The sequence below is a fragment of the Malaclemys terrapin genome, chromosome 18 (assembly GCF_027887155.1).
Source record: "Malaclemys terrapin pileata isolate rMalTer1 chromosome 18, rMalTer1.hap1, whole genome shotgun sequence".
In the NCBI taxonomy this organism is placed as follows: domain Eukaryota; kingdom Metazoa; phylum Chordata; order Testudines; family Emydidae; genus Malaclemys; species Malaclemys terrapin.
In genome coordinates, this window is record NC_071522.1 from 14039722 (window position 1) to 14060940 (window position 21219).

At 40.9% G+C, this 21219-nt stretch overlaps 1 protein-coding gene across 6 annotated transcripts in view; it reads right to left on the reverse strand.

Moving 5' to 3' along the window:
* Window positions 1-1875: 1875 nt before the first annotated feature.
* Window positions 1876-21219, reverse strand: part of AUTS2 (activator of transcription and developmental regulator AUTS2) — a 968890-nt gene continuing 949546 nt past the window's right edge. For all 6 annotated transcript variants that reach the window (XM_054008222.1, XM_054008225.1, XM_054008223.1 and 3 more), the window contains 7 exons: window positions 20685-20714; window positions 18707-18778; window positions 13702-13843; window positions 13030-13107; window positions 11466-11549; window positions 9713-9935; window positions 1876-5027 (listed from right to left, as the gene is read on the reverse strand). In XM_054008222.1, coding sequence (XP_053864197.1) covers window positions 3785-5027; window positions 9713-9935; window positions 11466-11549; window positions 13030-13107; window positions 13702-13843; window positions 18707-18778; window positions 20685-20714 — 1872 coding nt within the window. In that variant the 3' untranslated portion in view covers window positions 1876-3784. The remainder of the gene's footprint in view (window positions 5028-9712; window positions 9936-11465; window positions 11550-13029; window positions 13108-13701; window positions 13844-18706; window positions 18779-20684; window positions 20715-21219) is intronic.

Genomic DNA, 21219 nt, shown 5'->3' on the forward strand with positions numbered 1-21219 from the left:
CAGGGACCAAATGCTACGACTGTTCTCAAAGAATCACTTCCTATACACGCTGCATTAATTGGCATCCCAGTTGGTGGTGTGACAAAGCCTGCAAAACAACAAACTGCTGGGAGGGAGAGAGGTTTGACAAAGGAATCCAAGATTGTGTGTTGTGTGGGCATAGTAGTCCATTGACACAAGGATGTTCTACACTTGGCTTGTTTCATACTCTATGATACAGGATACCCTTTCGGTCCATATAATTTTCACAGCTATTTTTACTGGGCTTTGCATAAACCTTATTGCTTTAATGTTAGATAGTCCAAAAATAGGGTTTAAGAGCGGTGGGTCTTGAATGGAGAAACTCTGCTAAAATGATTAATTTGTCTACAGCAGCTGCTAACTTCTCCATTTCAGACTTTTATTTTAAAAACATATTAAATCTCATTTCATCTCTTATATGTAAGGGCACATTCTTGTGAGTGCCACACCTGATACGGATTGAGTGTCCACTGGCTTCAGTAGAAAGTGAGGGTCATCAGCAGGAACATACTTTGCACCTCACATGACTGGGATCACAGTTTATACAATCAGTCAGGGATCAACCTATCTTCCACTGAAATCACTGAGAAAGCTCCCATGACTCTTAGCAAAGTGCTCTCTGGGATATGTCTGGAAGAAAGACTCTACGTAAATGTAAGGTCATTAGGCATTGCTCGCTCTGAGATCCCTTCCCCATGGGTTTGTGCACGTAGATGCTTCAATTTCCACAAGCTTCCTTCAGTAGTTTCCATTCTTCCCGATCCATCTAGGACTCTGGCTTCCTTCAGAAAGTCAGAACGATTTTTAATGATACACATGTAAAAGACCAAGACCATTTCCTTACAAAGAGAAAAGGAAGCAATTTTGTTTCATTATGCAACAACTGTACATGCTGCTGAGAATATGCAGAGTTCACACAAAGTTGAATTTTAAATAAGTGATGGGGCCATCTTTTGCTCTTAGTTACACAGGTGAAAATCCAGTGTTACGTGAATTAAACATCAGATTTACATGAGTGTAACAGTAGAATTTGGACAATAATGTTTCACGAGAGGAAAGATATACAAGAGTATAATTTGACGAGCAAAATGACTTGCACATATGCTTGTATACACCAATTGTATACAGCAATTATGCTTACAAAGAGAGATGTGCTGTGTGTATTAAAGAGGGAGGACAGATTGTTTAGGTCTTGTTCAAGATGACAAATTTCAGCATCACAATTACTCCTGCCAAGAGTTACCTGGTTAAAGGCTTGCAAAGCGCTTCTAACAAACCTGAAAGTCAGACATTAACAGGAGCTGACATTTCTAAACAGAATGACAACAGGAAAGAACCGTGCTAAGTGGGGCTGGACCATTTTTAAGCCATAAAAAATATTCACAGATTAAAAACTATCTCCTATGAACTGACATTTCTCATGCAAATATGCACAAAATGTTGATTTTAATGGAGGGAAAACATCTGAGGCCATATCCTCAGCTGGTGTAAATCGGCAACACTTCAGTGACTTGAGTGGAACTGTGCCAGTTTACACGAGAGCTCAAATTCAGCAAGGTACTTAAGCACCTGCCTAACTTTGAGCACCTGATTAATGGCACCAGTTTCACTTAGAGTAAGGCAGGCATTCAAATACCTTGCACAGCTGGGACTTCACCAAAGATCTGTCCTCCTCTTTCTTTCTCCCTCCTTATAATACCAGGGTTATTTCTACAGCGTGGCCCATAGAGGGTTTCTTTTATATTTTTCTCATGGCTGCTTATTTCTTAGGAACAAAAGCCCAGTCTTGGGAAGAAATAGGATTTCTTCCCTATAGCAATGATGGGGCACTCCACACAAAGAAGCACCTGGCAGTTTAGTTCACATTTTTTAATAACATGGCACAATTTACATTACACAAGTCTTCGCTGATGAGGAAACATGCTGAAGATTCAGAGCCGCTCCACTTTTCTTTTCACATAGGATCTAGAAAGGACTTTTATTACATACAGGATAAACAGCAAAAAGGTTTGTATATAACAATCTCTTTACAATACTGAAAGCTATCACTACGGTTCCAGTGTACATATTCTTCTGGGTTGGGTTTTTTTTTGTTTTTGTTTTTTTGTTTGTTTTTGTTTTTTTAATTTTTTTTCCTTTTGTTCTTTAAAAAAAAAAAAACACTGCACAACATCTGGAGTTCACAAAATCTGAAGCTCACAACTAAACCTTCAGTTGACTACTAAAATAGATCTCTGATCATTAGAAACAACTGTCTGTAGTTAGACTTTTTTTTTCTTTTCTTTTTCTTTTCTTTTTTTTTTTGCCAAAACAGGATAACAACTTCAGATAGCACTTTAATACACTAGAAGACCAATGGAACTAATTTTATTTCATACATATATTTTACAGTCCAGTAGACAAGATATTGTATTCTTTCTGATAAAGTCATATTCTCTCCAAATATTTAGACAAGAAATGTAATGCATTATAAAATAGTGTGTTATGAAAAGACAGAAATTTCAGAAGATTGATGCATTTTTTTTAAAAGGGCCATTTCTCCTGTGATCGGGAAAAACAAAGCTGACCTATTAGCTATTCACAGACTTTATTACCAACTGAAACACATAAACTGCATTATGAAATCTGCATTGGAGTTTAGACTAAACTTCTGAGCCGCAGTGAAAACACATCCATCATTTTAGGAAAGTATTAGATTTCTTGTAGGATTTGTTTCAGTGTAGCTAAATTGCCTTAACCCCCCCCCCCCCCAAAAAAAGTGTGTGTACAGATAAAAATGACACACTGATCATAACAACAGACTCAAATAGCTATAACCAGATGTTCTTCCAAAAATAAACTTGACATGTTAAGTGACAAAAGTTCCGGGAAGTATCTCACATTTGATTGTTATTCTGTTTAATCCAGGTTAATAGAACTGAAAAACCATACATCATATTAGACACTATGTTGTCAGTGATTATATTTTGCTAACCTGAACAAGATCTCAGAAATGATATGTACTATGGTAACATTAGCAACTTGATGCCAGGGTTCATATGGAAAACTACACTTCTAATGGGTCGTTTCGTCATCAAAATATGCAAGGAAAACAGATTTATGTAATAGATGAGCTTGTTCAGGGAAAATATGACTTTAAGTAAGTTGTGTGTTGAAAAGGCTCCTTTGAGTTATACAGGCTTTTGTGAAAAGCCTTAAAATTCATTGCATAGTTGAAGGGGTTTAGCTGTCTATAACAATATATGTAACACAGTCTAAGCAAACTGTGTTGATCAATATTAAGTTTGCAAATAGCACAGTTTAAGAAGTATTAATGTTTTATGTTACTTAATTTTATCTATTTACATTTGTACAAAGTAAAGCTTTCATCTTACCCTTTTTGCATATATGAACCATTAACCCATGAAGCAATCTTTTTACATAGATATCTACAATTGTCTTCACTTCTGGTCTGAAAGAACTTTGTACGGTTGTTGTTGTTGGTTTGTTTTTAACCAAATTATGATGATTGATGTCTTGTTCTTCAGTTCAAATTTTGAAAATTTTAAACTAGAAATAAAATAGAGTAGGAGACATAAGGAACATATGGACTTGGCTAAAAGATCTGGAAAATTTCAACATAGCATATACAAAAAACCCATTTCAAAACCTTTGCGCTTGGGTCTATACATTTTGTACAGCGGGATCACATCCACAGTCTGTGTCAATGACTAGCAAGAAGGTCTTTATACCATGTTCAGTATCTCCTTATTTCTAATTCTCTTTATCGAGCTTCAATGTCCTTAAGGGTGTGAGAAGGAGGCCTCTCTCTCATCTCTGTAGACAGAGGAGTAGTCCTTCTGGGAGACCCAGGCCGAGGTCCCAGAGTGGAAATAAGAGGAGGAGGGGCACTGAGAGCTGCTGTGGGAGGAGTTTTATTGAGAATCCCATTCTGGTGTCCTGTTGGGGGACTGACTCTGGGATAGTGCATGCTGGGAAGTCCAGGGGTGATTAAACTCGGGTGAGGCAGGTGACCATCCAAGGCGGCAGGGTGAACTGAGTGCAGGCGTGCGTGTTCATAGTCCTCTCTGAGCATGTGCAACCGTTCCCTCTCATCCAAGTGGTTGCCCCTCTCATGCTCACGTCGAGGATCCATGGACAGAGAATGGTGGTGGTGGTGGTGGTGGTGATTGTAGTCATGAGGTTCCCTGTCCCTGAACGACCTATCGGCTTCATATAATCTTGGTGTGGAAAGACGATGAAGGGGATCATTTCTTAGCAAAAAGTCTCTGCCCAGAGGGTCTCTCCGATGAATATCAAGCTCTCTGTAAGGATCTCTCAAAGGATCCCTCATCGGATCCCAGTGGAAAGACGGGTAGGGAAACCGTTCTCCGCCTGGGATTGGGCTTATTCCCATAAAAGGTGTCATCATGCGAGTCCTGTCCAGGCCACTGATGCTGTTCATGGGGTGTATACCAGTTACACCTACAGTCATAGGCATAGACACTAAGGGACCTGGATGGACGTTGGATGTAGATATCGGTGGTGGCTGGTCAGATGACCTATGAGTCTGAGGTCCCTCAGGTGGAACATCATGGTCTTCCTTCCGTTCCTCCTTCACTTTGACTTCGCTACTTTTCTTCTGATTATCGTATGCTGGCTCACTCTTTCTCTCAGCCTCACGGTTGGAAGTACTATTGGGCCTGGTGCTCTCCACAACAGGGGGCCTAGCGAAGGGTGAAGGTACCCTGGACATTTGCTTAGACTCTTCCACTGCCCTGCTTTCATGGCCCAAGCCTTCTTTCTCTGAAGAGTAGTTGTCCTTCACCTTGTGTTCTTCAACATTCACGTCCTTCCGAGATTCAGAGTGATCCCTCTCTCGTTCTTTGGGTTTCTCTTTCTCTCGAATCTCAGGATTGAGATGGCTCCTGATCTGCTCAGCTGAGCTGCGGTTATGTCCGAGGGAGTTCACTGGATGGATGGGTGCTGGCGAAGGATGACTGGAGTGTCTTTTCTCAATACTCTCCCTAGAGAGAGCAAAGTGTAAAGGTTAAGAATTTGAGAAACTCTGCAAATAAAACAACGCGACAGGCTCCTGACTCCCTGGTCACTGTTGTGCAGAAAGCTAGTCACGTGCTAGTTTAATGCATTATTTCCTTTGGCAGAGACATATGTGGCATTGCTAGAACGCCCCTTCTCTACACTATGCTTGTTCTATTTATCTAGACTCAGGAGAGAGAAGGCCCCTAGAGTGGCTTTGCAAACCATCTGACCAAATCCTCCGCACTCGTGTCAATGGTATACCAACAGAGATACTGGCCCCCTCTATCTGCGTAAGTTTTAGACAGCAGCCTCAACAGCTTGTAAGAAGGTGAGCGACGAATAAAAACATCCAAACTCCATCCTCAAAAAATAAGTGAAGAAGTTAAATTTAAATTGCAGGAGTTATATGATTTTTACCTGACTAGTCTCAAATGTATTTTAATAGAAGTCAGGGGGAAAAATCAAGAAGAGGCATTTGTTTTGAATTGATTTATTGTTTAAAATCTCTACACATTGCATATCTAATTTCTTATGTATATACTCTGCATCCTTCTTGCGTTACAATTTGCATTGAAGAGTTTGATAACATAACAAAATATACCCTCCATAGTACTACTTGATAGAGGCTTTCAGCATCTCCCTAAATGTGTCAACATCTCTCTACGGGTGAAACTGATCCCAGTCCCAGAGGTCAGAAGGGCATACCACTGAAACGCTCAAACTAGAGCTTAAGTGGGACATCAATGACTACTTGCACAGGGGTGAATTTCACCCTTTATGAACAGCTGTCCCTGCTCAAGAAGCCATCTCCATGGACCCTGATAATCTTGCAAATAAGAGCCCTGCTTCTAGCCTTCCTTTTTGGGGAAGACCATAGAGAGAGGGTTGTGGCCACGCATCTCTGGCATTGCCAAAAAGTCTCCATATTTCCTGGACCCATTTTATTTTAGATCTATGTATGGTACAGAAATAACATTAGGCAACGATCTCCTCCTGGTGACAGATCTCTATGCTGATCCCTTTAGGTCTACGGTATCAGCTGTCCTTTGTAACCAACAACAATAAGGTATAGTTGACACTGATGCAGTTTCTGGCAGTGATACACAGAGTAGCTTCATTATTTATTCTGTAAAAAGGATCGTGTTGGGCGATCGGCCATGGGAATTCTCTCATGTAGGGCACTGCAGAATTCTGTACTGTTAAATGTGTAGGTGAGGCCATTAGGAAGGATAACGAGGTAGCCTGAGCAGTGTCATCATCCATCTCTAGGTCTCTGTTATCAGATCTGGGTGAGGCCGCCTCTCTGCTTTCTCAGTGTCTAGCCATGACTGGGACTTGTGGGAGGCTAGGTGGTTGAAGCTCAGTCCAGAAAAGACAGGAAGTGTGGCCTTGGAGGTTGGAGGAGATATTTAAGTGCTTATCTGCCCTGTCAGTTGAGCAGTTTGGCTTGTCTTTTGTTAATAAGGCACCCTGCCTAGGGCTCCTGTGTACAGAACGTAGCTGCTTTCAGAAGGTCATTTAGCAGCAGCAGCCAAGGGGATGACATCCTTTCATCTGCACGTAACGTCTTGGATACGGCTCTCGCCGCGGGCGTCCATTCCTTTGCTACCTCCAGACTCGATTACTGCAACTTTAACGTCACAGGCACACATCAGAAGACTGCTCAGAAACTTCAGTTACAGCAAAATGGAGCGGCTAAGCAAGGTGTTTCTAACAGCGTGCATTTGATGCCTGTACTGATTTACTGTACCCTAAATGTTTGGGACCCGGATACTTTAGAAACAGTCTCGCTCCTCATGTTCTGTACCAACAACTGAGATTAGTTGAGCCATACAAGCTGGACTTGAACGTATGGAGGCGGGGCATTTTAATGAACGCCCCTCAACTTGGGGTCATGATTTCTTTGTTTCTCCAACAGAGCGTAAGTGGGTGGACTTCCAAGGCACTCTGCAACGACTACCTATTAATATCAGCTTTTGCTTCGGGGAGTGATTTAGGGACTTCTTGGTATTTTTATTTTAAGGGGCACCTACTGAGTTCTTCAGTTGGTGCTAAATCAGTTTGCTTTGTAATTTATATGTTTTCAATTGTGCTTGAAATAAATGCTTTCTGTAACCAAAATGAATAAATCTGTCCAATTACCATACTTTTGGACGAATGAAATAACCACTTTTCTCTGCCAATTCTGTCCTATTCAATTAAGCAACCAGCACATACTGATGAAATTATCTCAAGATGCATTAAGATTATATCGTTACACAATAACTCAGCTAGGAAAAATGTAGTCTAGTGGTAGAACTGGAGACTGGGAGTCACTTAACCTCAGATCTACTTTCAGGTCTGTCACAGACTTGCTGTGTTAACTTACCCTAGTTTCTGTGCCCCAGTTTCCGGTATACTGACTGGGCAACATTTGCTTTGGGATCCTCAAGTGAACATGCAAAGTATTGTTATTACTAAATAAAACATATAATGTCAGTTGCCAAAGTGCATATTGCCAGGTACCATCTCGCTACGATTATTTTACTGCATTTACGTTGCTAAAAGAGTCAATAGGACTCATGATATTTTCTGCTCTGGGATTACATCCACATGAATGTCATCTGTAAGAATGCAAATTGCTCTCTGGTGCCTTTTAGATTACCTATTGTTGCTGAGCACAAGGGTTCTCATCTTGTACTCACTAGCTATTATTTTCACTGTAATGCAATGGTGGATTTCTTAAAAAGAAAAGTGACACTGATACTAAAGGATAAAGAGTGTACTATATCAGAACACACCAATGTAAAATTAGAGCATATTTTGAGCCTGTCTGTGATTTACCTATGGTTTCATATGAATGCAACTCTGTCAACTTCAGTGGAGTTACTTGTAATTTATGCTGGTGTGAGTGAGATCAGAATCAGGCACTATTGCCTAATCAGGCTAACATAATTGCTGTATGTTGTTTGGTAATTATCTGTGCATATCAAAACCCTGTATAAAAGTAAGGATGGTCTTATGATAAAGGCACTGTAGTGGAACTCAGGAGATATGTCCCAGCTCTGTCATAGACTACTTGTGAGATTTGTGGAAATCAGTTTATTTCTCTGGACCTCCAGTTCTCAACTATAAAACGAGGCTAATACTTCCATACCCCATGGGGATGTTGCGAGGATAAATTAAAAGCTGATAACTGTAACTGCGCAGAAGTATGATGTATGAATGAAGCTTAATTTTTTCAGACTCTGAAATTAGGCTGATCGTTAAAAAGAAATATGCTTGAAACTATGACATGGAGTTCAGAGTGATGCAAAAGCAGCTGTCAAGGAATAGATTTCTGAAAGGGATTGTCTTCAACAGAGACACACGGTTGTAATAAAAACAACAAAATACCAAATGAAATACTCATGTAATTCTAAAATCTACCCACATCCACACTAAGTGAAGTTATTCACATGGCAAAGCGTCTGCATGATTGACTCCCCAATTCCCTTTGAAGCCTTAAAACAAAATGAGGCTATGCTATCACCCAGAAAATATTCCAAATGGAAAAATATAGTTGAAAAGATCTGTAGCTTGACTTACTTAAAAAGTTCTTAAAATGTATTTTTAGAATATCAATGTGTTCATGTAACATCCTTTAAAAAAGAAGGTTACTCATGAGTATACTCGGTAGAGTAGCCAAAAAACCCACATCTCCTAAATATTCAAGAAAGAAAGGAAATTAGCTAGCAAAATAACTAATATGCCCATCTTAGCAGGAAAGCTTTTAAGCTACACTTGTTGAAAAAGCTGAAATCAGTTCTGAATGTTTTTCAAGCAGGACATGACACTGGCTGACAAAATCTTATAATTTGGTTCTTAAATATTAATAAGAATTGTTATTGACGTAACTATAATGGGAACATTTCTGGAAAAAAAAACTGACCAGGTTTTAATTTTCATTAACCCTTTCCAGCTTGGACAGGTTTACACTCGTGTCCGAGTCTATGTAAGGAACTAATTAAAACAATGCTCTGAAATGTACAAAACCAATGCAAATGTGGTTTGTTTTTTTAAAAGGACTCAAGGAAATGTAATGTACTGTGTGAAAATTAGGACTTACTATGTCATTTGAATCACAACATGCCTAAGCATTTTCCAGTGTTACAATTGTTTATTTTAAATATTACAAATGAAAGATTAATACCTTTGAAAAATGTTGCTAATGCATGTAAACCCAGATTTAAAAAGGTATATACGTGCTAAAAGATGCAGATAGGTGCCTAGTGTGATTCACAAATTCTAAATCACATTGGCACTCAACACCTGTCTATATATTTAGGCCCCTAAATACCTTTGTAAATCTGCCCTGAAGGACAGGTAAGCTCTATGGGTCTGAGTCTATCCTCGTTTTACACTGGCAGAGCTCTCCTGATTTCAGTCAAGTTACTTTTGATTAACACAGGTGCAAATGAGAAGGGGATCAGACTATCTAGACCTTCTAGGAAGCACCTGAACAAGAATTGTGTCTTCTGTATTACTAGCCTAGTACCGTCCACATTGACTGTGTTAGTTCTGCAGGGATTAAGTGCACAATTCAGTCTGTGGAAGCTATGTTTTAACCAGGGGCCAGGCTGGGAAGGGTTAAAAGCTGAACAGAGCCCACGCTTTGAACTAGACAATTCTTGGACGCGGTCTTTCGTACCTTTCTTTGTCATCTTTACTAACAGATGAGTCTCGTTTATCTACATCTCTATCTCTGTCATGAGCTGCAGCAGATGAACTGCGCTCCAGCTCTCCTGGCTTCAGCCAGGGCGGAGGGGTCGGGAACGAAGGAGGAGTTCGGTGCAGTCGGTTCCAGGGTTCGTGAGGGTTGCTAAAGTTCTGCATACTGGGGCCATCCTTGTGGCCGAACATTGAGTTGGGTGCTGAAATGGTGAAGTGGAAAACAAAAAGGTTTAAGAAAAAGGTTATGCTTGAGTGAAGGTACTTACCCAAAAAACTTTTACAGCACTCAGAGTTAAAATGAATACATATTATTGGAGGCTGGAAAAGGAAAGGAGATTAACAGAGATTCATTAGAGGCTCTCATTCCTAACACTAGACAGGCAACTGACAGCTGTTTAACTGCAAAATGGAAATTCTGTGCATAAAGGGAGAAAGTATCAGGCAAAATTGACATATTTCTTATTCCAAACATATTGGAGGCATCAGGGAATGAAAATGATACCAATTCAAGATATGGGACTTGCCGTATTCAGTCCGGAACCAGAGCAAAATATATGTTTAACATCCTATATTTTGCAAAACCTTCAGATTCAAAACACATACTGTATACTATTGAATTGGGAAAACTGGCATTCTCAGCTTTTCAAAAGTATACAAAGCATTCATTTCTAGCCTTGGCTGGTCATTAGCGAGCAGCTCTTAAAATCATGTCTTTCTGGTTACCATCCTACTTATTTCGTTTTCTCTTCTTAAATTTCAACATGACTATGGCAGGGAGTAGCTATATCAGGGGTAGGCAACCTATGGCACGCCTACTGAAGGCAGCATGCGAGCTGGTTTTCAGTGGCACTCACACTGCCCAGGTCCTGCTCACCAGTCTGGGGGGCTCTGCATTTTAATTTAATTTTAAATTAAACTTCTTAAACATTTTGAAACCTTATTTACTTTACATACAACAATAGTTTAGTTATATATTATAGACTTATAGAAAGAGACCTTCTAAAAAGGTTAAAATGTATTACTGGCATGCAAAACCTTAAATTAAAGTGAATAAATGAAGACTCGGCACACCACTTCTGAAAGGTTGCTGACCCCTGAGCTGTATCATAATTAGACATTAATATACTATTACTGTTTGAAAGCTGAGATCCTCAGCTTTCTAGATACATAAATTCATTGCCTTCTAGCTCTGGTTTTTCAAGATGGGAATGATGAAAATAATGTCGGATTTGAAGTGGGGACAGGGAAGTGATGCGATTTTTAAGGACTGATCTTTTGTGATTGGCCAAAACTATGAAAGATTTAGGTGACTCAGTGCAAATAAGCACAGGACCAGTAAGCATTTTCAAGTTCAGTTTCTACATAAGTAGTTAGAAAGGAAAAAATATTCCCATCTAAGGCTAGATAAAGCAGCACATATTAACTTTTTTTAACCATTACAATGGAACTCTTAGGAATTTCTCAAGTTAATTTAATTCATGGGTTCTAGGTTACTTTTGTCTTTTAAAGTACATAAGGTAATGTTACCAGTTGGTGGTATGTATAATTCAAACTATGAAATACATAAAGCAGAAAATTGCATCCTTTAAAAAATAATGTCTGTTTTTGAAAATCAGGTCCCTTGTAACTGTGTATTGACACAGCAGATAGTCACCTTCACTCAAAATCCTGAGTTACGCAATGAGCAAAAATAATCAAAAGGCAAATTTCTAGAGAAAGAGGTTACTCACTAACTGTCGGGTTCCCAAGTCCCCCGAAGGCATTACCACCCACTGCAGCGAGACCGGTGAACGTAGTTGGTCTATTAAAAGGCTCTGAAATCAAATGGGAACAACTGAAAAACATTGACATGTTGGCAACTGTGATGAAGCATTAGTGAAATATCCAACTGCATTACGTTTGAATAAAGCGAAGTCCACATCTATCATTAGGAGAACACGATCCAAAATATGGGCAGTGTTTAGAGAAAAAAAAATCTTTTTTCAATGCCAGCACAAAGGGGTCATTTTATTAGAAAATCTCTGCTTCAAAACAAAAGCAAGGCTTCAAAGAATACACAGTCTTGGGGCCCCTGCATAGAGTGGTTGCCAATGTGTTAAAGCTGAAAAAAAATCTCCCTTTTTATTCCACTCCCATCCCATATCTATTCCATGTACTCACTCATGAAATGCTCCTGGCTAACAAGGCATTGCTGGCACCATTGACCCTACAGAATACAGTTAGGCCATGCGCTGGTCACGTCTCCTAAACCACATTCAGGACACAGCTAGGAGAGCCAAACTGACAGAATGTCCACATTTACTACGCTATCGAATCATGAGATTGACCTGGGCATTTTCCTGTGCTGCAAGGTTTATTGTTAATGTTATATATGAAAAAGTAGTTTAGAGCTTTTGGAAAATGTTGCAATCAATCTTTCTATTTTCTTTTTAAGTATCTAATGTGTGTAGGACACAGGTAAGCTTTGTGGGTCTGACTCTCTTTTCACTTTACAATGAGAGAAGTCTAGTGACATCAGTGAAGGTACTTGTGTTTTACACTGGTGCAACTGAGAGGAGAACCAGACCTACTCTTTTCTAATGGATAAGTTAAAGGATTCCTGGTGCAGAATGACAAACCTTTTCTATGAGTTCAGTGCGATATCTCTGTGACTCTCCCAAACCCTGCCTGTCCAGAAACGGAAGACTAATTTAAAGTCTCAAACTCTGATTCACAGGGGGTGGCATGCTGTATTATTGCAACACTGTTATGTCGACACAGAACGTGGCTTTTCAATTAATTACTTGAATTATTCCTTTTTTAAAACCACGGTTGCTGCTTTTCACCAATGCAGGCAATTACACTTTTTACCATTATTTTAGCAAGAGAGTTTAAATCTACTGTAGTCATGACAACAGTGAAGCTGAATCAGTATTATCTGACTTCACTCACAATTCCACGTGGATAATTTTCCAAATGATTTCCAAGTGTTGTTTCTGGGTTGCTGTTATTTGTACCTAGGGCTGCTGCATGGTAGAAAAGAGTGAACTGGTTGATATTTTTATTTAGTTTTGTAAATTTTGACGAACTGGCAGAGCACGCAGAGTCTTTAACAATACTCTACGACCACTGGAGAACCGTTTAGAATAGGGAGTGAAATACAACGTAGCCAGTTGTCATTTCAGTGGGTATTTCGGAAGGCCGAATGCCCGCACTGGAATTTGGGGAGAACACAAACTATGCTTATACATTATTCCCCAGTTCTGTTCACAGTCAATTCTTTACTGAGAATCTGTAGCTAGTTCTTGCACTTACCTAAGTGAGCGGCTGGGTTGAGAAAGTTGCTATGATGGGGCGGAGGGCCAAAAGGGGTGCCAGCTGGATGCGCAGCACCTACCAAACAAAGCCAAAAGAAACAATTTCCTGAATCAGGAAATGAACCACAGTGCTCTTGGCTCTATTCACTGTTGTCTGTTGTGAAACGACAGCACATGTACATCGCAGAGGTTATCTTAATTCCTGTACACGGCCTGACTCACTCTCTTTTTCACTCTCAACCTAGGGGTTGTGACCCACAAGTAGAGGACACAAACAGATGCCTGGGGTCACAGCCATCCTGTCCTCCCCATATTGCTAAATAAGGGGTCTCAGCTAGATTAAAGGGGGGGAGTGTGTGCAGAAAGTTGCAGCATGGAAAACACTCAGAGACCCTGATCTGTCATATTTCTAATGCACTATCTTCAGGGCATGTAAGCTACATCTGTGTGGAAGTTTTCTTCCATTCAGAGTACATCTGGCATCTCATCAGGATCCTGGCTTTAAGTGTGGAAAATAACTACAAGATTCAACAGACCAATGGTCATTAAAATATTTGGCATTGAGCTCACGAGAGCAAAGCTGATTGGACATTTCCTGTTAGCATCAACAGGATCGGCCATCCAACTAATATTCCATAAGAAGAAACATCTGACCTTCTTGAGTACTCACCGGCTGCAGAGAAGAGAGTTGAGGGGCGGGCCAAGTCATGGGGGTGGTGGATGGCTCCGAAGAGGCTGGGACCTGGTGGCCGGCTCAGAAACTCAGGTTTCAGGCCAAAGTCCAGCTTGTGTGGATCAGACTGCATCTGTTTCTGAAATGGAAAATGGGATTCAAAAAGAGACCTTCATAAGAAGGAGCACTAAAAGGCACCGTCAGAACCATATGGTTAGAGCAAAGTAGTCACACTGAAAATGGAAAGATGCCTTGCTAGGGCATGGTGTAAGAGGGTGGGATCCTGAACAGAGATGCAGAGAGATTCTTGTGATTCTTCTAGATAATCACAACAGGCGGAATAATCAAAGGGCGGAGAGCGAGAATCAATCTCAGGCTCAGGTTGATGTTTTCTTAGGGTATGTCTACACAGCAAAAAAAAAAAAAAAAGCCCCATGGCAGCATGTCTCAGAGCTCAGGTCAGCTGACTTAAGGATTGAGGGGCTTGTGCTCAAGGGACAAAAATAGTCATGTAGGTGTTCGGGCTCGGGCTGGAGCCTGGGCTCTGTAACCTGGCAAGGGGAGAGGGTCTCAAAACCTGGGCTCCAGCTTGAATGTTTCACTGCTATTTTTAGTCTTGTAGCACAAGACCAAATCAGTTGACCCAGGCTGTGAGACTTGCTGCCACAGGGTATTTTTGCTGTGTAGACGCACCTTCAAAAGCCCCACTTCAGTGAAGTACTTAAGCATGTGTTTGAATCCCACTCAAGGCAATGAGACTTAAGCAGCACTTGCTTAACTGCTTGGGTGAATAAATTAGGCCTAACCTAATAATAAAAACAAAACCCAGGGAAAGGGTTAGTTTGGACCATATTCTGTGTGTGTTTGTACAGGTGTGTGCTGTGCTAAGAGCAGGGTGGAACTACCACCAGCTTACAAGTGTATCTTCTCAACATATGCTTTTATAATTACAGGAATTGTATACCTTTAATGTTAAGTTTGTAACTTAAACCTACAAAAGCCAGAAGTATCAAATTTAATGTTGAACCCACCCCCCAACCCCATAAATATCAGTCTTTTGACCTCAGACTGCAAACACAGGCAGAATTGGGCAAGTTAGGGATTGCAGCTACATCTATACTACGAGCGAGGGGTGCAATTCCCATACTTGTGTACACACACTCGCTTTAGCTTGACAAGAGCTAGTGAGCGTCTAAGTAGCTGTGGTAGGACACGTAACGGCAGTGGAGGCACGGCTTAGCTGTGCGGAGTATAAACCCACCTGAAACGGGGTGGGTACATATTTAGCACAGTTAAGCCGTGCATCAGCTGCCGCTCCCTGTGCTACTGCAGCTCCACTGTTGTTTATACTTGTGGTAGCTCAAGGCAAGCGAGTAGGAGTATGCGTATATGAGCAGGGAAATCACACCCCAGCTCGTACCATAGACATAGCCTGAAAGGAATCCAGTGAAGGATGGACTGACTGTATCACAAATTCGAAGCAAGGCGTTGTATTCCATTTTCTTTATTTACATGGTATTGGAATGAGCACATTTTCCTTTTTTTAAAGAGAAATCTTATCTAGATCACTGTGCTGGAAACAGGCAATTTTAGCATCTTTCTATGAAAAGATGAGATCATTTTGCAATGTGATCATTTTAGTGGTCATACTTTTATAGAGAGGGGGGAAAAAAACCCAACCAAATTACCACGTATCTGTTCTGTCGGACCTCCCTAAACATAGATTGCTGATTAATTCTGCAAGTCCAGCGGAGTGAATTTTAAAATACATAATATTGAATCAATAATCTTAACAGTAATGCTGGACTACGTAACAGTTTATAAATCAAGATTTAATACTGTGCCAGTTCAGAGTACGGACTTTACAATGACATAAATATGTATATTTAAAGGTTATGACCAAGTTAATGTGCATGCCTAGTAGCTATTTTTCAAGTGCTAGTAACTTGTCCAGGTGGCTGTAAGAACAAAAAAAGGCTCATCCATGTTTGGGTCTAATAGCCTGCAAAATATTAAAATGCAAATGCTATCTGATTTAAGGGCATACCATCCCAAGAAGTACTATTTTAGAGCTCGAGTAATTAAAAAATAGTCATAGAAATGCACACTTGCCAGCGGAGGCCCTGCACGCCAGATATTTAGCTTGTAAACTTTTTTTTAAGAACAACTAATTTATAAGCCCCTGAAGTTAGCTGCTCATAATAGCTGGCAGATATGTTAGTTGCAGCAATATGAACACTGGGGCTATAATAATGAAAAAAAACAAAACATTCCCAAATTGTAATGATGTAGGACCACCACAGATGTATTCAGGGGCGGCTCCAGGCACCAGTGCAGCAAGCGCGTGCCTGGGGCAGCAAGCCATGGGGGGTGGCGTGCTGGTTGCCATGAGGGTGGCAGTCAGGCAGATTCGGCGGCAATTCGGCAGTGGAGACGCCGAAGGCGCGGCACCGGCAGACCTCCCGCAGGCGCGCCGCCGAAAGCCGCCTGACTACCGTGCTTGGGGCGGCAAAACACATAGAGCCGCCCCTGGATGTATTAAGAACTACGCACCACTTACTGAATGTGCTGGCTTACCTTACAAGAACACTGAAGAAGAGCCTTGATTCAGGAAAACATCCCTGTTCGGGAATGCCCTTAAGCGTGCGTTTCAAGTTAACTAAATGCTTAAGGGCCTGATCCAACGCCCACTGAAATCACTGGAAAGACTCCTACTGATTTCAGGCCAGGCTGTAAGTGCATCCCTGAATAGGGATGGACTTAAGCATGTGCTTTCCTGAATCCAGGCCATAAGAGGACTGTCTTTTTGTTTCTCTATTCATGAAGTACCTAGCACAATGGGAATCCTGGTCCATGACTGTAGGTGCTATGGGAATACACATAAATAGTCAATAATAATAATGATAGGCCAGATTATGACATATTCACACTGGCCTGTGTAAGAGGCAATGTAAACTGCCATGGGAGCTTTAGCAAGGCTTTTAATCAGCCTGACTATGCCTCAGGAACTCCCTGGTATTCAGGAAGAATGCATAAGATTTAGGATGATGCCTCCTTCCCAAACCTGGGGCTCTAGGAGTCTCTGTGCTCCTCCAGCCACTGAGACTGCAACTGTACCTAGCCCTTACGCAAGGCTGCACATGGGGGCAAGGATCCTCGTGTCCTGCCCCAGCCTGACAGCCACACCGGGGTTAGGCCCAGTCTAGTTCACTCATAGAAAGCTGTATCAGCACAAGTGCAGTGTTTGATGTTAATATGCTAGGTTGCAAAGCACAGTTCCATTAACTTCTTGGGGTGCAGAAAGCAAACTGTGCCTTATGGAAGTGACAAACCAATGAAGGTTTGTGGGTAAGGAGGAGGGCGATTGCCACCAGCAAGTTTCAAAAATTACTTTGTAACTGAACTGAAATAATGAAACGTATTTTCTGGGTATGTTTGGAAAAGTTAATAGAATCAGCCTCACACAGACAAGCAAAAGCCTCCAGAGTTCTACTCTGCATATTTAAACATGGGAGTGTAAGTGAAGCATTCGGTAAAATCTACACCAATGCAAAAACAGAACCTGGTATGATTTATAAATTTGCCAACATGATCTTTCACTGAGCATCAAATCACAGAGGAGTCAAAGGATGTAGATAATGGCAATGATAATTTCATTTCTAGAAAAAATCCTTTCAATATTTTTTTTTGTAAAAAGGCACAACTCTCTAGGTCAATAATCTTCTCTCTTTTTGGTAATGGGAAGAGGAATGAAGATCACTGGCAGGGGAAACATAAGGAAGCAAAGAGGAGAGATCCGTCTACTGCAGCAAATTAACCTGTCAACCTTGTTTAAGAGGGTTGTTTTTAAACTCTGCTAGCTCCAGGCTTTAGTAACTGTTCAACATCTCCATATATTGCATAGACCTGACTTGTTACAACTGACTCTCATACTCAGGATCTCTAAAGTGACATGAAAACCATGTTCATTTTGCAACATGTACAAGTTTCTAACACACAATCAACACAGCTAACTGAGGGGTAGCCATGTTAGTCTGGATCTGTAAAAAACAACAGAGAGTCCTGTGGCACCTTTAAGACTAACAGATGTATTGGAGCATAAGCTTTGGTGGGTGAATGCCCACGAAATGCATCCGACGAAGTGGGCATTCACCCACGAAAGCTTATGCTCCAATACATCTGTTAGTCTTAAAGGTGCCACAGGACTCTCTGTTGCTTTTCACAGCTAACTGACTCATCTGAAATTGAAAGTATTCCCCGCAGAGAATCCCTGTGGCTTACTGACTATTAATTAGCTCAGAGGTTCAGGAATTATTTGGGGTTTTTACTGAAAAATATAATGGAAACATCCTAAAAGGAAAAAACAAAACAAAATCACACACTCACAAAGCCACTGGACAATCAAAATACCATTATAATATAAATTACAATTAACTCTAACTCTAGTTATTTTATGTTTGTACAACACTTAGCATAATGGGGCCCCAACCTGGTTGTGCTCTTTCAGTGCCACAGCCATACAATAATTAAAGCTGGGGCAGATATATTAGACAGCATGTGGAAGGGAGCAGAGGGAAGCTCCTTGTGCCTTCTTATACCCAGGAACACCATTAAAATCAACAGATATCTTGACGCCCCTAGACTGCTTTTAAAAATCTCAACCGCTGTATTTTCATTTCCTGGTCTATAAAGAGAACAAATCTCACAGTTCATATACGTCCTCCACTTAGCTCTTCCCAATCACCAGTTGGCACTGAAAGTTTATGTTCTAATGTCCCTGGCCACTAATGACACAGGCATGTCCTGAGTGATTGTGTCTAGGATCTTACAGGACAATTAAGCCTTCAACGTGAAACAGAACTAGGAGACTAAAATGTTTCTGTGCTCCACAGTGTCGTTTCAATGATGGTAGAGCAGAGCTCATGATGAGTGGTGAATTCCTTCCACCACAGATTTGCACTGAGCAGCTCCCCACAGAGGTGTGACTGCCAAAAGGACTGACCTTGACTTTTTGTTGGTGATGGTATATCTGCCAGGCGATATGAACGTGCATAGCACACCACTTTCCAGGTTTCTGGAGAAACAAAGAAGTGACATGAAATCAAGAACCATCAGAGACACGTGACACTTTTCTGTGGTTATAGTTTACAAGCTTCATTGATTAAACGGTCTTCTTAAGCTTGTAATAAGGACCTCCTAAAAGTTGGTCACAAATCAGGAGAAACACTGAGGGCCACTCCTCTGCTGCATCCAGAGAGGAGGGGCCGTGAGGGAGCTGGTTTTGGCTCCCTGATTCGGCGACTATCTCCTGCTGGAGATAGCCAGCCATTCCCTCCCAACTCCTGTCCCCTGCATTAGGAAGGAGGCACAGGAGTTGGCTTTGCCAGCGTGAGACCCACTGGGGAATCCCTCACACCAGGACAATGACAGATAAAAAGCATTGCAGGGTGTCTCTGCTTCCTTTGCATCACCACGGGAGCAAAGTGGGGCAGAGATTCTGCCCCTGGGTTAGGGCTTTATCTGACCTTCCAGAAACACTATGGGTCATCACCTTCTCAAAAAACAAAAAATCTATCCTTGATTTTATCAGCTCTTCTGATGCCAGCTAGTGCTACTCACCTCAGGTGGCTGAGAACATGGCTTACCTCAGCTGAAATCAATGATGCGGTATATGCTAATCCACATCAGTTATTTTGCATAAGTAGCGCACTTCACAACTGTACATCAAGTGTAACGATTCTAAAACACTAGCTTCATCAACAAAGAGGTGAAAAAAAATCACTTTTTTTTTTAAATCAGCCCAGTGCTTAAAATTAGCCTGACTCCCCCACTATAACTTGGTCAACTTTGCCTTCAAGTCCTTCCATAATTTACTTTTAGCTGCGGGATATGTTGAAGAAGTTGGTAGGCCAGTCAACTCACCCTTGTTGTGTGGGTGAAACCCTGCTTAACCTGAATCTGAATCTGTCCTCTTACCTGTATTTCATATTATTACGGAAACACACGCTGTAAAACACCTGCTAGTGCTAGTTGTTTGTTTGCTAAGAGTTCAGGAAGTCATTTCTTAAAAGGAAACATCTAGGATATTCCTTCCCAAACACTGTTAATTAAGCGTATATACTGCACATCTAACATCTGTTCAGATTTAAAAATGGTCACAGGAATGAGGGGAATTCTTCAAGCCACCTGTGGCTTAAAGGCTGTACAACCTGGTAGAATTCTTACAAGCCTGGACTTCACAGGCAGCATAACATGGCAAACAGCTCTATTTTCTGTTTCTAGGTGTTTTTCTTTTTTAGAGTTTTTATAGAGCAAGCAATTACTAAAAAACAAAACCAAACAAAACCAATCCAAAAAAAACCCCCCAACTTCTGCACATCCATTGAGTCTGGCTCTGCTAGTGAATATACTGAGTTCTATTCTCCATGTTTTCAAAAAGTTAGACTTCCAAAGAAACTTAGAAAAATGAAAAGGGCATCCGTACTGCTTTGAGATGACCTTTTAATTCCTGGCTTTCCAAGTCTGAACTGGATTGTCTGTCTAAATTTAACTGTAAGCTTCTTGGGGTAGGACCCTTGTCTCAGTTCAAGTTTGGTACAGCACTGAACAACACTGATATGGCAAAATAGATAATAAAAGACTAAATACAGCAGTCTTTTCCCAGGCAAAACAAAAACAGAGTTTTGCCTGGCTAGTACTGCAGGATTTGTCTCAGTAAACTTTGTGAGCCAGAAAGAAAGAAAGATCATCATATTTAACCTCCAGAATTCATTGTGTTAGTGGGTTGTGTAAGAAGCACAAACAATAACTTCAAAACCATGTATATTTCACTTCAGTGACCACAATATACAGGTATAGAGGGACCTACCACACTATTTAACAAACATTCCACAAATGTTCCAGATATAACATGGCACTCCTTCATAATTAGTCTGCATTTTAATCCACTGGGAGGAGTGTATCAGAAGAAAGTGTCTTACCCTCAACATGGGCCTGAACGGATCTGTCAACTGTGAAGAAAAAATGACAACTTGGTTACATGCCTGTCACTCAAACAATTGCTCTAATTAACAAATTGGTATTGCTTCATTAGGAGATGAAATTAAAATGTTATCATTTTACTTTCAAATGAAGTCCTTTTGGAGAATAATTAGTCCTTTGCCTCGGTATTAGAGCCAATCTCCTTCCCCCTCCCCCGTGACTGTTGTACATAAGTGTTGACAAGCAACTAAACAAGTCTCATAAAGAGTGTTCTGCCCTCCGGCACTATTATTAATTTGTTGATTTAACACTATAAAAATGGAAATGTTGTTAATCTGGAGAAAAACATGGCTATGGCCTTTGGGCAAATTTCTGTTCATATATTTCTAAAGTGGCTAACTCGGGAGAAGATTGGGAAGGGGTCTTGGCCACCTTTCTGCAGACCTGCTGGAAAGGATTGGGTTGGAACTGGCTGGAATGGCACTTTGAAAGTGCCACCACAAACCAGCAACTGTGTCCGTTCAGTGACTCTGG